The sequence below is a fragment of the Pygocentrus nattereri genome, chromosome 6 (assembly GCF_015220715.1).
Source record: "Pygocentrus nattereri isolate fPygNat1 chromosome 6, fPygNat1.pri, whole genome shotgun sequence".
Classification (NCBI taxonomy): domain Eukaryota; kingdom Metazoa; phylum Chordata; class Actinopteri; order Characiformes; family Serrasalmidae; genus Pygocentrus; species Pygocentrus nattereri.
The window spans coordinates 35,465,298-35,478,432 of record NC_051216.1 but is presented as its reverse complement, the minus strand read 5'-3'; the positions used below and the strand labels follow the sequence as shown (position 1 = coordinate 35,478,432).

The window sequence follows — 13,135 nt, the reverse complement described above, 5'->3', positions numbered from 1 at the left end:
CACAAAAAATAGATGTATAATGCAATAGAAGAGAGAGGGTTTGGGCTACATTTGCCTTTCAAAGGAGACTCTTCATATGGAATGCTTAATCCTTATTAATGCTCAAATTTTTGTGTGTGTGTACCTGAGGCATGTCTGGAAGTGGTCGGTCACGTAGTTCCACAGATATTCACTGCTTATTGCCCCCACCAACATATTGACTGTCTTTATGATCTCAGAAGCGTTTTTGTTCTCTTTGATTTTACTGCAAAAACCAAGACACAGAGAACAATAAGATACAACACAATCATAAAATGTGCGTATTTTACAATACAGGCACCCATCATGGTTCCATTTGTACATTCATCACTGTTTTATAAGATGAACACAATATGGTGTCAGCGTATCATCTCTGACTGTAGTTACTTAATTTGCCTATCATTCATACACTCACTTGTCTGTTCACTCATTATCTGAGTCTGACCTGTTGAGCTGGTTGCCAGAGAGACTGAAGTTAAGAGAGTCCTCCCCCAGCATTTCTCTGCAGTAACTATAAAACGCCCTGATCACTTCCAACAACACATCAGACAGCACTAACGGGCCTGAAAGAGAGTGAGAGTGAGGAGAGTGAGAGAGAGAGAGATGTCCAAGAACAAGTGCAAGAGCTGGCATTGGCTGTTATTTGTGCATGCGTGTATGTCTTTACCAATCTCTGATTTGTCCAGTAAACTTATGATGATGCGAAATGGTCTGAGGTAGTCTGTGATGTTGTCTAGATCTTTCTCAATGTCCTTCTGCTGCAGGATATTAACTAGTGCCTGCATAGAGAGAGTACAGTGTGTAAACTGAACCACAAGAGAAGAATTCTCTGTAAACCAAGCAGCCAACATTGCACTCAGTCTATAAAAGAGTGATCCAGCAGTAACACACCCACGCAATATACACACACACACACACACACACACACACACACACACACACACACACACACACACACACACACATATATATACACATTATATATATATATATATATGAATGAGAGAGTACCTGTACCAGTAGTTCTCTGGAGTATGTGTTGAAGTAGTAGGCTGTATGCTCTTCTACTGTCGTATACAGGCTCATATCTGGAGCCACCATGCCGCCTTTAATGTCTAGGCCTGACAACACACATAAGCAGAAGATGTGTATTTAAGAACAATTTACACAGATGAATGACTAAGTATACAATTAAATGTTTTAACATTCATTCAGTTTACTCTTTGCCTTATTTACAACTTCCATTCTATTTGGGAGATTTGCTATAAGTTTTTCAAAGTAATCTGCAGGGATATTCCAAAACATCAAAGTTCAGTCTTAGAAGATGGTTGGATTTTCTGTTTCTCAGGATGCAAAGCAAAAATTCTCAAATGTCCCACTTTCTCTATATCTATGAACAGGTTTTTCAACTCTGGTTTTGGAAATCTGTTCTTTTTACTTATTTTCTTTTGACTTCTGCCTTCATTATGCAAGTGGATTATTTTTTATCTAATATCTCCTGAAAATGATTAATGTGTACTTAATGGACACTAACTGGATATGGAAATGACACGTAATAGAGATCACCCATTAACCCTTAACTCATTAAACTGCAGGCTTATTATTATAACTCTAAAGGCTCATTATATTGTAAATAATGATAAGTCAGTGACTGCTACAAAACTAATTAGTAAAAGATGCACATGTAAGAATCAATATGAAGTCCTACATTATGTTTTCTTTAATTCTTGTGTACAGCATGTGTGTTCTTTTGGTACCTAGAAGCCATGCATAGAGGCGGCGGTTGAGTGACATGTCCCTCCTGAGCAGAGTAAGAGAGGCAGCAGACACCACTGTGATCATCTCTTCTCGTTTCAGAGGGATGGCGCTCTTCTCAGGATCCTACAGGAACAGAAAGTAAAACAAGGAATCAAGCAACAGCTTCAGTAACACTTTCAGTATAATTTAAGTCACGTGTCAAATGTGCTGACCAGACATGTTGCAAAGGGAAAAAAGTAGAGAAGAATCTCTAGCATGTTCCTCTGGACCAGTACATTAGTGTCCTGCAAAGAGAGACACATCGCCTTCACCTAAAACAGAGACGGATAGAGAAATTACACAAAATGTCTGCAATACAGATGTCTGTGAAGCATTTGGGTCAAAATACACTAAGATGTGTTCTGAAGTGTCCAACCACACTTTCTAATTGGTAGGTTTTGCTAATTTTAAGGTGCATTCATTTCTGAGACCTTTTCAATTTCTGAGACTTAGTTCAGTTGTACACAATTGTACACTTGTATAATGCAGAATTATAGAAAAGCAAGTGGTGTGGTTTTCCTCTCTTTCAATGATGCAAACAAAAGCTAATTGCTCCCCCTTGTGGAGAAACGTCATTCTGCCAAACATGACAGAGTGAGTGAGTTAGAAGCCTTGACCATGAGGTTCTTTCTGTGATGGTAATACAACAGATAAGCGCACATTAACTCACAGTTAGTCTATGGTCAGTGCCCAGCATGTATTTCTGCTCGCAGCTGGAGGCCATGCGGTCGAAGTGTGTGACTATGAAGAGAGAAGCTGGGAGCCGCACAAGTGGAGACACAAGCACAGACCCCCACAAAGCTCCATAAAACACTGACTGACCCACCAACATTGACAACTTCAACAACAGAGCATCCGTTCTAAAAGAAAGGCAGAGAAAGAGAGACATAAGTGATGCAGGATTGTTAGCCTTAAATCCTATTGTTTAGGTATTACTTGTGATGCCTCAATAAGAAAAAGTCTGTATACACCATTGGCCACTTCCAATATAAATGCTGTTTATCACAAGAAGCTGAATGCGTACCGGTCATAGACCTCGAGGCCCTCCTCCAGGCCAGGCAGCAAACCCATGATGAAGGCCTGCAGGCTGGGCAGCAGAGCTTTCTGCAGAGGCAGGAAGTAACGCTCATACAGCGTCAACAGAGGCGGCTTCACTGACATGGATGCATGAGCTAGCAGAGGGAACAGTCCTGAACTGCACATACAAATAAACACACACAGTTTTCCCACTGCAGCACAAAAGGTCAATGCAAAATGGAAAAGAAAATATCATTTTGAAGAACATTTCCTTTTAAGCTGGGTACTGGTGACTTTCATTTCAGCCTTAAATGTCATGGCAGAGGGGTGCACACAGGTTGCTCAAAGGCAAAATAATCCCCAAAGAAAAGTAATGTGACAAGTTCCAAAAACTATAAAATAGTTTGGAATTGTATGTTATTGTTATTTTAACACTAAACAACATAAATTGAAATTTTATAAATTACACAGCAAAATAAACTGATACTTTATCCACAATTTCAGAGATTCTGAAAACAATGAGAAGTTATGGCATTGTACAGGAAATGTTATTAAATAAACTGTAATTATTTATTTTTAGTTCTTTTTTTTGTCACAAATTTACTATTTGGTCACTGCTTTTTGAATATAATTTTTTAATAATGTTACACAGCTTTCTTAACTTTTATGGAATCATCTACACCTTGGCTTCATCATCTATGCTTCCTATAAATTGTTTGAAACCTGCCAAATATTAGCATCAAATTCCACTCATTCCACGCATGCACCTGAAACAAAGCCAGTTTCATATTTCAAACACTTGGATGGTAGTGTATGTAAGCAATTTTACGTTGCTTGTCAAAAACACAGTGCATTGTGATTGAACTCACTGCTTGACTGAAGAACTTGGACATTGTATTTTGTTTCAATTAAAATAAACAAGAATGTCCCAACAGACTGTTCTTTATAGTGATTTTCTTTTAAAGGTGATTTTCTCACCAGCCCAACAGAACCTCTTTCTCAGGGTAAAATCACTGTAACACAGCCTCTCTCTTATTGGTTTATGAGATAATGATTTTAAAATGTCTTTTGATAAATACAATAGGTGCAGTGAGAAGTACCCTGGTCATCTGGCTGTTTATCTAGACCAACCTGTAGATGAAGAGGTCTTTGGCCAGCCATTTTGTGCCAATGATTTTGAAGATGACCTCATAGGTCTCCAGCGCTTTAAGATGGACGCCGCTGGGCAAGGCAGGGTGCAGGCACTGAGCCAACCGTTTCCCAATGATCAGCCGCCGAGGCAGCAGAGAGTACTTCAGATTACTCTGGAGAGCCTGAGATAGAGGAAGGGGTGGAACGATAAGATCAAACCCAACTCTGACAGAAAAGAACAGAAACAATTTCAATTTAGATACACATTTCAGCCACAGCCTCTTGGAGAACTATGCAATACAAACACACAGTTTTGTAGGTCACATCCGTGTTGTTTCATTAGATCAATAAGAAAATCAGTGTATCATAAAAAATAGGAGAGAGAGAGCGCGAGAGAGCGAGAGAGCGAGGGAGAGAGAGCGAGAGAAACAAAAAGTGAGAGAGACAAACAACATGAACAGAGAAAGAGGGCAGAGATGGGAACAAGTCACTAAGATGCAAGTAACAAGCAATTCTCATCTTGACACTTGAGTCCTGAGTCAAGTCAAGTCAAGACAGTCAAGTCTCAAGTCTAGTTCCAAGCCCTAGTCTTCAATCCTAAACAAGTCAGTATGCATTCTACAGCAAATTTAAGGCTTTTTCAAAACTGAATAATGATAATTGTATTACAGGCTTTTAATGACAGCATGTTAGTATTATTTGTATATTAAATGTATATTTTTTTTCACCCTTGCAGATAAAATACAAAAATCCATGGTACACAGATAACCAGGATAGGCACACTGTTATACATCATAGAATAGTGCACTACACATTGAGTTTTCAAAGTACTAATGTAACTTACACAGTACAACCAGAAAAGTTGCAGAAACCAAAACAACCAAGCTGAACAAAGTTGACAGAAAAGACAGCAAAATGATGGTCAAAAGCTGAAGTTGACTTTTGTCTGTGACAGCATATTCTAATTTGAATTTTCCATTCCATCTTAAACTGTGTAGCAGTTAAAGTCCAGCACAAAACTACTGCACCATATTAGGTGGCACAGCAAATTCCAGTATGAAGCAGGTGAAGAAGTTGCTGCACTTGTTTTTCCTGCAGAAGCTGTAAAAATCATTTAGCTAGAGAGAGCTGTGTGCCTTTTGTTGTGCTACCATGAGGAAAACGGTCTGCCTGATAAGTTTCTCCAGTAAGGCTGGAGTTTAAGTGCTGAGTGAGGGCTTAGTGCTGTTCATGCTTCACTCATCCCCAATTTATTAAAGCAAACTTAAATTCTATCGCAAGTCGTCAAATTCATGACTCAAGTCGAACTCCAATTCAAGTGTCCACACCTCTGCTGTATTCACCTTAATTATGGCGTCCCATCTCACTGAAATTGAATTTCTCTATGAAATATATTCATTAAAATATTTCCACAAAATTTCTGACATTCACCAATTTTATTTGGGATTTGTTCTTAGGTAATTCCAAACACGCTCCAAAATACAAAGGTGTGAACAACTCTGCAGTCGAAGAATACATCATGAATGTGATGTAAACTTTTTAGCTAGTGCTTCTCGAGAACAAATTTATATAAAAAAATTTAGGATGATATTTTGAATGAGACCAAATATCATTTTGTTTATTTACAAGCAATTTAATGTCAAAAGAATTACCTTCCTTAGAAAGTCATTTTAACCTGTGACCCACATTTTAAGGACAGCCCTGTTAGTCAAACCTGATGTTAGAACATTCACTTTATTAAGAAACATACAGGACTTTGCATCATCTTCTCTGATGGTCATTCTGCAGAAAACAACGAGTCAGTATTCTTAGACTATTTACACACAACTTTGATTTGGCAGCATGCGTAAAGTTTGATCATTCAACCTTGCTACCAAAGATGCGGTTTCGTCACATACATTTATATTTTTATTTATGTAAACTACATGGTTATTAGTATACAACACAAGCACCCTGTCAAGCTAACAACTTCATATGCTTTCGCTGTATTTTAAGATGGATTGTGCTCAATTTTGACATAAATTCAGCATTTCAGCACATCCTCATGTATTGTTTTTCAGAGGTTGTTTTTCATTTTGGCACATATTCTGCATGTCACAATGGAATAGTAACACCAAGTGTGCCTTGTATTTCATGTTTTTCCACTGTCGTGATTTTTTTCTTCTCTCCATGAAAAAAAAGAGACAAAAGAGAGTGAGTGCATGAGATATGGAAGTGAAAAAGAGCGATATAGAGAGTAAAAAAAAGTTAGAAAAAGAAAGATGTAAAGACAGATGTAGAGAGAGAAATGTAGCAACAGACAGACGTAAAAAAGGTAAGTAGAAAGAACAGAGAGAGACATGTAGATGGAAAAAGAAAAGTAAGAGAGAGGGAAAAAGAGAAAGACAAAATAAAGTGAGAGTGAGAGAGACACAATATGAAAACTGTCAATTTAGTGCCTCTAAAACTACCTCACAGGATGTTTTCACGCAAAATAATTACAAATACACTATATAGTATTCAAATCAGCCATTAGGGGTAGTGCCGGTCCCAAGCCCGGATAAATGGTGAGGGTCGCGTCAGGAAGGGCATCCGGCGTAAAACTTGTGCCAAAACGATCATGCGGATCACAAATATGATTGCCATACCGGATCGGTCGAGGCCCGGGTTAACAACGACTGCCTCTGGTGCTGTTGACCAGCAGGGTGCTGGTGGAAATTGGACTACTGTAGGTCGAAGACCATCAAAGAGGAGAGGAGGAAGGCGGGTTAGAAGGCAGCGAGAGAGAAGGAAAGGCAGGAGTGTGGAGGTTAGAGTAGGGACTCTGAACATAGGGACAATGACTGGTAAAGGCACAGAGCTTGCAGACATGATGGAGAGAAGGAAGGTAGATATTCTGTGTGTCCAGGAGACCAGATGGAAAGGAAGCAAGGCCAGGAACATTGGAGGTGGATTCAAACTGTTCTATCATGGTGTAGAGAGGAAGAGAAATGGAGTAGGGATAATTCTAAAGGAACAGCTTGTGAAAAGTGTTCTGGATGTAAAGAGAGTGTCAGACAGGATCATAAGCCTGATGTTGGAGGTTGATGGTGTAATTTTGAATGTGGTCAGTTCATATGCACCACAGGTTGGTTGTCAGTTAGAGGAGAAAGAGGAATTTTGGAGAAAGATGGATGAAGTGGTAGATGGTGTCCCTAGAGAGGAGAGATTAGTGAATGATGCAGACTTCACTGGACATGTTGGTGAAGGGAACAGAGGGGATGAACAGGTGCTGGGTATGTATGGTGTGAAAGACAGAAATGCGGAAGGTCAGATGGTTGTAGATTTTGCAAAGAGAATGGAAATGGCTGTGGTGAACACGTATTTTCAGAAGAGGATAGAGCACAGCCTGACATACAAGAGTGGAGGGAGGTGCACACAGGTGGATTATATCCTTAGCAGGAGATGCCACCTAAAGGAGATTGGAGATTGTAAAGTGGTACCAGGGGAAAGTGTAGCAAGGCAGCATAGGGTGGTTGTCTGTAGAATGAGATTATAAACAAAGAAGAGGAAGAGAGTGAAGACAGAGCCAAAGATTAGATGGTGGAAGCTGAAGGAGGAGGATGGTTGCAGGCAGTTCAGGGAAAAATTGCAACAGGCCCTTGGGGGCAGTGAGGAGCTACCTGAGGACTGGGAAACTACATCTAAGGTGGTGAGAAAAACTGGCAAGAATGTGTTGGGTGTTTCGTCTGGTCAGAGGAAAGAAGACAAGTAAAGTTGGTGGTGGAATGAAGAAGTCCAGGAGAGTATTCAGAAGAAGAAGGCAGCTAAGAAAAAGTGGGATAACCAGAGAGATGAAGCAAGTAGGCAGGAGTACTGTGAGGCTAGTCTCATAGCGAAAAGAATGGTGGCAAAGGCAAAGGCTCAGGCCTATGATGAGCTGTATGAGAGGCTGGACAGTAAAGAAGGAGTAAAGGACTTGTATCGTTTGGCTAAACAGAGAGATAGAGCTGGAAAGGATGTACAGCAGGTTAGGCTGATAAAGGATAGAGAGGGAAATGTACTAGTGAGTGAACAGAGAGTGTTGAGTAGATGGAAGGAGTACTTTGAAGAACTAAAAGGTAGAGCAGTTTGGAGATAAAGCCAGAGAGGCCAGGTTGAGATGGTTTGGACATGTGTTGAGGAGGAATAGTGGATATATTGGAGCTGCCGGGTAGAAGGAGAAGAGGTAAACCTCAGAGAAGGTTTATGGATGTAGTGAAGGTGGACATGGAGATGGTTGGTATAAAAGTAGAGGAGGCAGTAGATAGGGCAAGATGGAGGCAGATGATCCGCTGTGGCGACCCCTAAAGGGAGCAGCCGAAAGAAGAAGACACTATATAGTATTCACTCACTCATCCAAATCATTAAATTCAGGTGTTCCAAATCACTTTCATGGCCACAGGTGTATAAAACCAAGTACCTAGGAATGCAGACTGCTTTAATAGCTCACTATTAAATATTCCACAGTCAACTGTCAGTGGTATTATAACAAAGTGGAAGCGATTGGAAATGACAGTAACTCAGCCACAAAGTGGTAGGTAAAATGACAGAGCAGGGTCAACGGATGCTGAGGCGCATAGTGCGCAGAGGTCGCCAACTTTCTACAATCACTACAGACCTCCAAACTTCATGTGGCCTTCAGATTACCTCAAGAACAGCGTAGAGGGCTTAATGGAATGGGTTTCCATGGCCGAGCAGCTGCATCCAAACCTTACATCACCAAGCAAAGTGTCGAATGCAGTGCTGTAAAGCGCCATCACTGGACTCTCGAGCAGTAGAGACATGTTTTCTGGAGTGAAGAATCAGTGTCTGAACTCACAAATGCTCTTCTGGAAGAATGGTCAAAAATTCCCATAAACACAAGCTGTTATAGCTGCAAAGGGTGGGCCGACATCATATTAAACCCTATGGATTAAGAATGGGATGTCACTCAAAGTTCATATGCATGTGAAGGCAGACGAGCCAATACTTTTGGAAATAGTGTATGTGAGTTGTGACACACTGTATTTTTGATACGTGTAAGACAAAATAGTCTCCAAAGAAAACTTATTTTTTCAGAATTACCACTATTTTTACATTAATAATTTTACAAATAAAAACTTAGAAGACAAATGTTGATGCACTGTTGGCATATCTGTATGCATAAAAGTCAAAATAGCATTGTGTTATTTTAAATTGTAGCTTGTGAACTGGCCATATAGTCTATGGACTTTCACTTCTCTGTAGGAACTGTAAGCTGACCAAGTTTACTCTTGCAGGAGGAAGTTAACACCACACCAGAACTGCCAGTAAAACGAGAAGCTTCATTGCTCAAATTTGGTCTCTAACTGAATGAAGAGAAGTTCACAGAGGAAAGTGAAAGTTAGAAGTGAATCAGGTCCATTCTTACAACTCATGTTCTTTTACAGAAGAGCGAATAGTCAAGGTAAAAGCATTGCTTGGGGTCTCATCTACACGTGACTGACACAAAGAACAAAGCATGAAGAACAAAGTAAAAAGAATGATAAAACATCAAGTAACGTCCATCTTCCTTTTAGATGTACAAACTGCATGCAGTGTTTCTCAAGCCTGGCCCTGGAGGCCCACTGCCCTGCACTTTTTGGTGTTTCACCTGCTCCCAACACACTTGACTCAACTAATTAGCTCATTAACAACCCATTACTGAGTTTGCAAGGAAAATATTAAACTGCTCAGGACAGTGGGCTTTCAGGACCAGGCTTGAGGAACACTGCACTAAGTTAGCAGTTTAATATGGACAACTACCTTGTAGCTACACTCAGTCATTTTATCAGGTGCACAGGCCATATAGGTGCACTTTGTGGTAGGGCTGTCACGATACGCACATTAATAGACATTTTTTCTTTCGATGGTGTTACAAGTATTGAAAAGCAATCGTTGTAGTGAAAAAATGTGAATGCGCATGACATTACATTTCCACAGTGACATGCAGAATAAGTGCCAAAATAGAAAAACAAAACCTCCGTTACATTGTTTTCACATCCCTTGACCTCTTTACTGAAAAACAAAACATGAGGATTTGTCAAGTTTAAAAACTAAATGCTGAATGTATAAAATTTTGACACAAGGTCCTCTGAAATATAGTGAACGCACAGCTACATTGCTTTCCACTACACAGTGCTTCAAACAACATTTAATTAATGTAAGGGATCCTAAACTTTTCATTTTTGGTGCGTTTTGCGAATGTTACTGTTCTTGTGCATGCAATACATTTCACTGTCATGGATCCATTTCAATGAAGAGGTCTAGCAAAGTAAAAACAATGTAGTAGAGGTTTTGCTTCTTATTTTGGCACATATTCCAAGTCACCTATGTCATGTGTGCACTTCACAGTTTTCATTGTTATGAGTGCATTTAAATAAGGCCAATCCATTTAACGTACTGTACAGTGGAAAGCAGTATAGTTGCGCCTTCAAGGCAGAATGCATTTCAAGGCAGACTGTATTCAATTGACATTAATTCAGCATTTTGTTTCTAAAATGAAAATCCTCAGTGACTTTTTTTAGTAAAGATGTCAAACGATGTGAAAGCAACACAAGAGGTTTTCCTCTGTAATGATGGCTTTTCAAACTAGCATAAATATCTCCTTATATGAGACAATACATGCTGTGAATTGAATACAATTACATTTCATATTATAAAATATGTGATTATAGGTATGGTTTGCACACTTCTATTTAATACAATTCATGATAAAATGATGAGTAATTACCACAAACGTAAAAAAGAACTCAAATGGGCAAAGAGTGGCAGATGAAATGGTGCTGACATTGCTTAACACAAGGATCTGATACTCATGTTAATACCTCAAATGGGGAAGATGCCACCCAAATGTGTTAGTTATTGAAGTGAGGAGAAAAAGTTAAAAGATAGCCAGCATCTTCTCACACACTCAATGTCTGCCTTTAACAAAACTTCTTGCTATTTTGTTATGAGGCTGTGCTTACTACATAGGGCAAAAAATCCTCAAATTCCCAGATCTCCCCTTTTATCACAATACAAAGCTAAACAGACATGTATGTGCTTTTATGCACACACAAGAAGTGCAGTAAAAACATAAACCAGGGATGAATATGGGGCTGAAGCCCAGATATACAGTCAGAGCTGGACAAAAATGTTACTACAAATTGGCTACTGATTTAATATTTGTAAAGAGGGTGATTATCTGTCTGAACTTCAGCAGGCAGAGTGGTGGAGTGCATACATATCTCTCTACACCTTTTTAGCTCTCTGCTAGCTGCTAGCCTAAATCACTCGTTCAATTACATCACTGACCATCTCAAATATGTTTGAAAATACCAGAGGACGAACTCCAAGCTCAATCCGAAAGCTAAAGAGTGACTTGTTTCTTCTCTCACATTATCAGATCACCACATTCCCAGCTTGGAATGCTGTTTCAGATTTGTTGGAAGGGGGTCACAAATTATGGGAGGCAAATCCAGCCAAAATGAAAATGAAAACAATAAAAGGTAAATGCAAAATTCTTTTTGCCATTACTTTTTCCAAACATCTGCGCAAATATACTGCCAAAATTGAAAATGAAATGAAATGCTTTCATTTGCAATTTCAGTTTTCACATGAGCACGAGCTGTTTGTGACAAAAATAAAAATACATTGAAAACAGCTATTCGTCATTTCATTTTAGTGGTTATTCTGGCATATCTTGGTTCCCAAACACTTGGTAAGTGTTTGGGAACTGAGGAGACCATTTGCTGTAGTTTTGAAAGTGAAATGTTTCACTGTTCAGTCTTCACATTGGATTTCAGCTGCTCAACACTTCAGGGTCTCCTTTGTCATATTTTTCATTTGAGAATGTGCCAAATGTTTTCAATGGTTGACGTATCTCTGGATTCTCTGGATCTTTAAAGATATTATGTACCACAGCTGATGAAATCCCAAAGGAAACATTAGTTTTGCATTGTTGCACAATTTTGGCCCACACAGTGTTCAGAGTGGTCAGCCCCTCCCTAACTTTACTGAAAGACTCAGCCTCTCTGGAATGCTCTTTTCACACCTAGTTATGTTACTGACCTGTTGTAAATAAACTTAATTAGTTGTAAGATGTTCCACCAGGAGTGGAGTTAGCATAACACAGTTTTGTATTGCCCCTTGTCCCAACTTTTTTAAATGTGTTGCTGGCAGCAAATTTAAAATGGGCATATATCTTTCAATAAACAATAAAGCTTCTCAGTTTCAACATGTGATATGTTGTCTTTGTACCATCTTCAATTAAATATAGGTTGATTTGCACATCAACTGCATTTTATTTTAATTTTGCGCAATGTTCCAACATTTTGTAGTTATGTTAGTTATAATCTTCTGATTATGGATCGAAAATGTATAGCATCATTATACATTCATACATTGCAACACTGATGGGGGTTTTAAACACTTCAATATCACTGCTGGAAAAATATTCAACCGACAGCGGTGATGAAGGTCTACAGGACGACCAACACAAATTGTGTTTAAAAAATCTTGAGCTATAGATTTTAACACCTGCAAGCCTGTGGGGAACATTTAGGGCCTTCTAGACTGTTGATACCATTTCACATAGTCATTAGATTAATCCTTTCAAGGGCATCTAAAGCACAATTGTGTTATTAAATGTTCTTCTGCACATTGCATACAATTGCAAATTTCTCCCAAATGGGTCTCCAAATCCCCAAAACTTAGTGTCACTCTAAACTTTGGTTGGAACTAAAGGGTTAAACAAACAATGGAAAATTAATCATGGTTTTCCCCCCTCTGTGGTTTCCAGGTAGATACACCCAAGCTAACACTCCCATTGGTTGTGGCTTGAAGAGCTGAAGGCCTTCAACGTCAGATTAAGGACAAACATAATTAGGAGTTGACCACACAAATCAACCCATCATTTTTGATTTACAACCATTTACAACATTCCTTAAAAATAAAAAAATAAAAAAAGTTTTGACAGTATGTGAAATGCTAATAAAATCAGAAAGCAGTTATTGGTAAATACTGCTTGGCCTGGATTACATTAAAAACATTATAAAAACACAACATATGTTTTACCTTACGTATTTCATTATTGTTTTGTGCATTAAATTTAATGCCTGCAACATGTTCCAAAAAATTTGAGACAGGAGCATGTTTACCACTGTGTTACATCACCTTTTGTTTTAACAACACT

At 39.0% G+C, this 13,135-nt stretch overlaps 1 protein-coding gene across 3 annotated transcripts in view; it reads right to left on the bottom strand.

Annotated features, from left to right (window-relative positions):
* dop1b (DOP1 leucine zipper like protein B) overlaps positions 1 to 13,135 on the bottom strand; it is a 67,089-nt gene that overhangs the window by 32,072 nt on the left and 21,882 nt on the right. For 2 of the 3 annotated variants that reach the window (XM_017706562.2, XM_017706563.2), the window contains exons 3-11: positions 3,964 to 4,145; positions 2,840 to 3,010; positions 2,486 to 2,675; positions 1,989 to 2,087; positions 1,776 to 1,899; positions 1,030 to 1,139; positions 686 to 797; positions 464 to 581; positions 125 to 244 (exon numbers count right to left, since the gene is read on the bottom strand). In XM_017706562.2, the coding sequence (XP_017562051.1) occupies positions 125 to 244; positions 464 to 581; positions 686 to 797; positions 1,030 to 1,139; positions 1,776 to 1,899; positions 1,989 to 2,087; positions 2,486 to 2,675; positions 2,840 to 3,010; positions 3,964 to 4,145 (1,226 nt within the window). The remainder of the gene's footprint in view (positions 1 to 124; positions 245 to 463; positions 582 to 685; positions 798 to 1,029; positions 1,140 to 1,775; positions 1,900 to 1,988; positions 2,088 to 2,485; positions 2,676 to 2,839; positions 3,011 to 3,963; positions 4,146 to 13,135) is intronic. The other variant, XM_037539220.1, reaches the window with a different exon arrangement.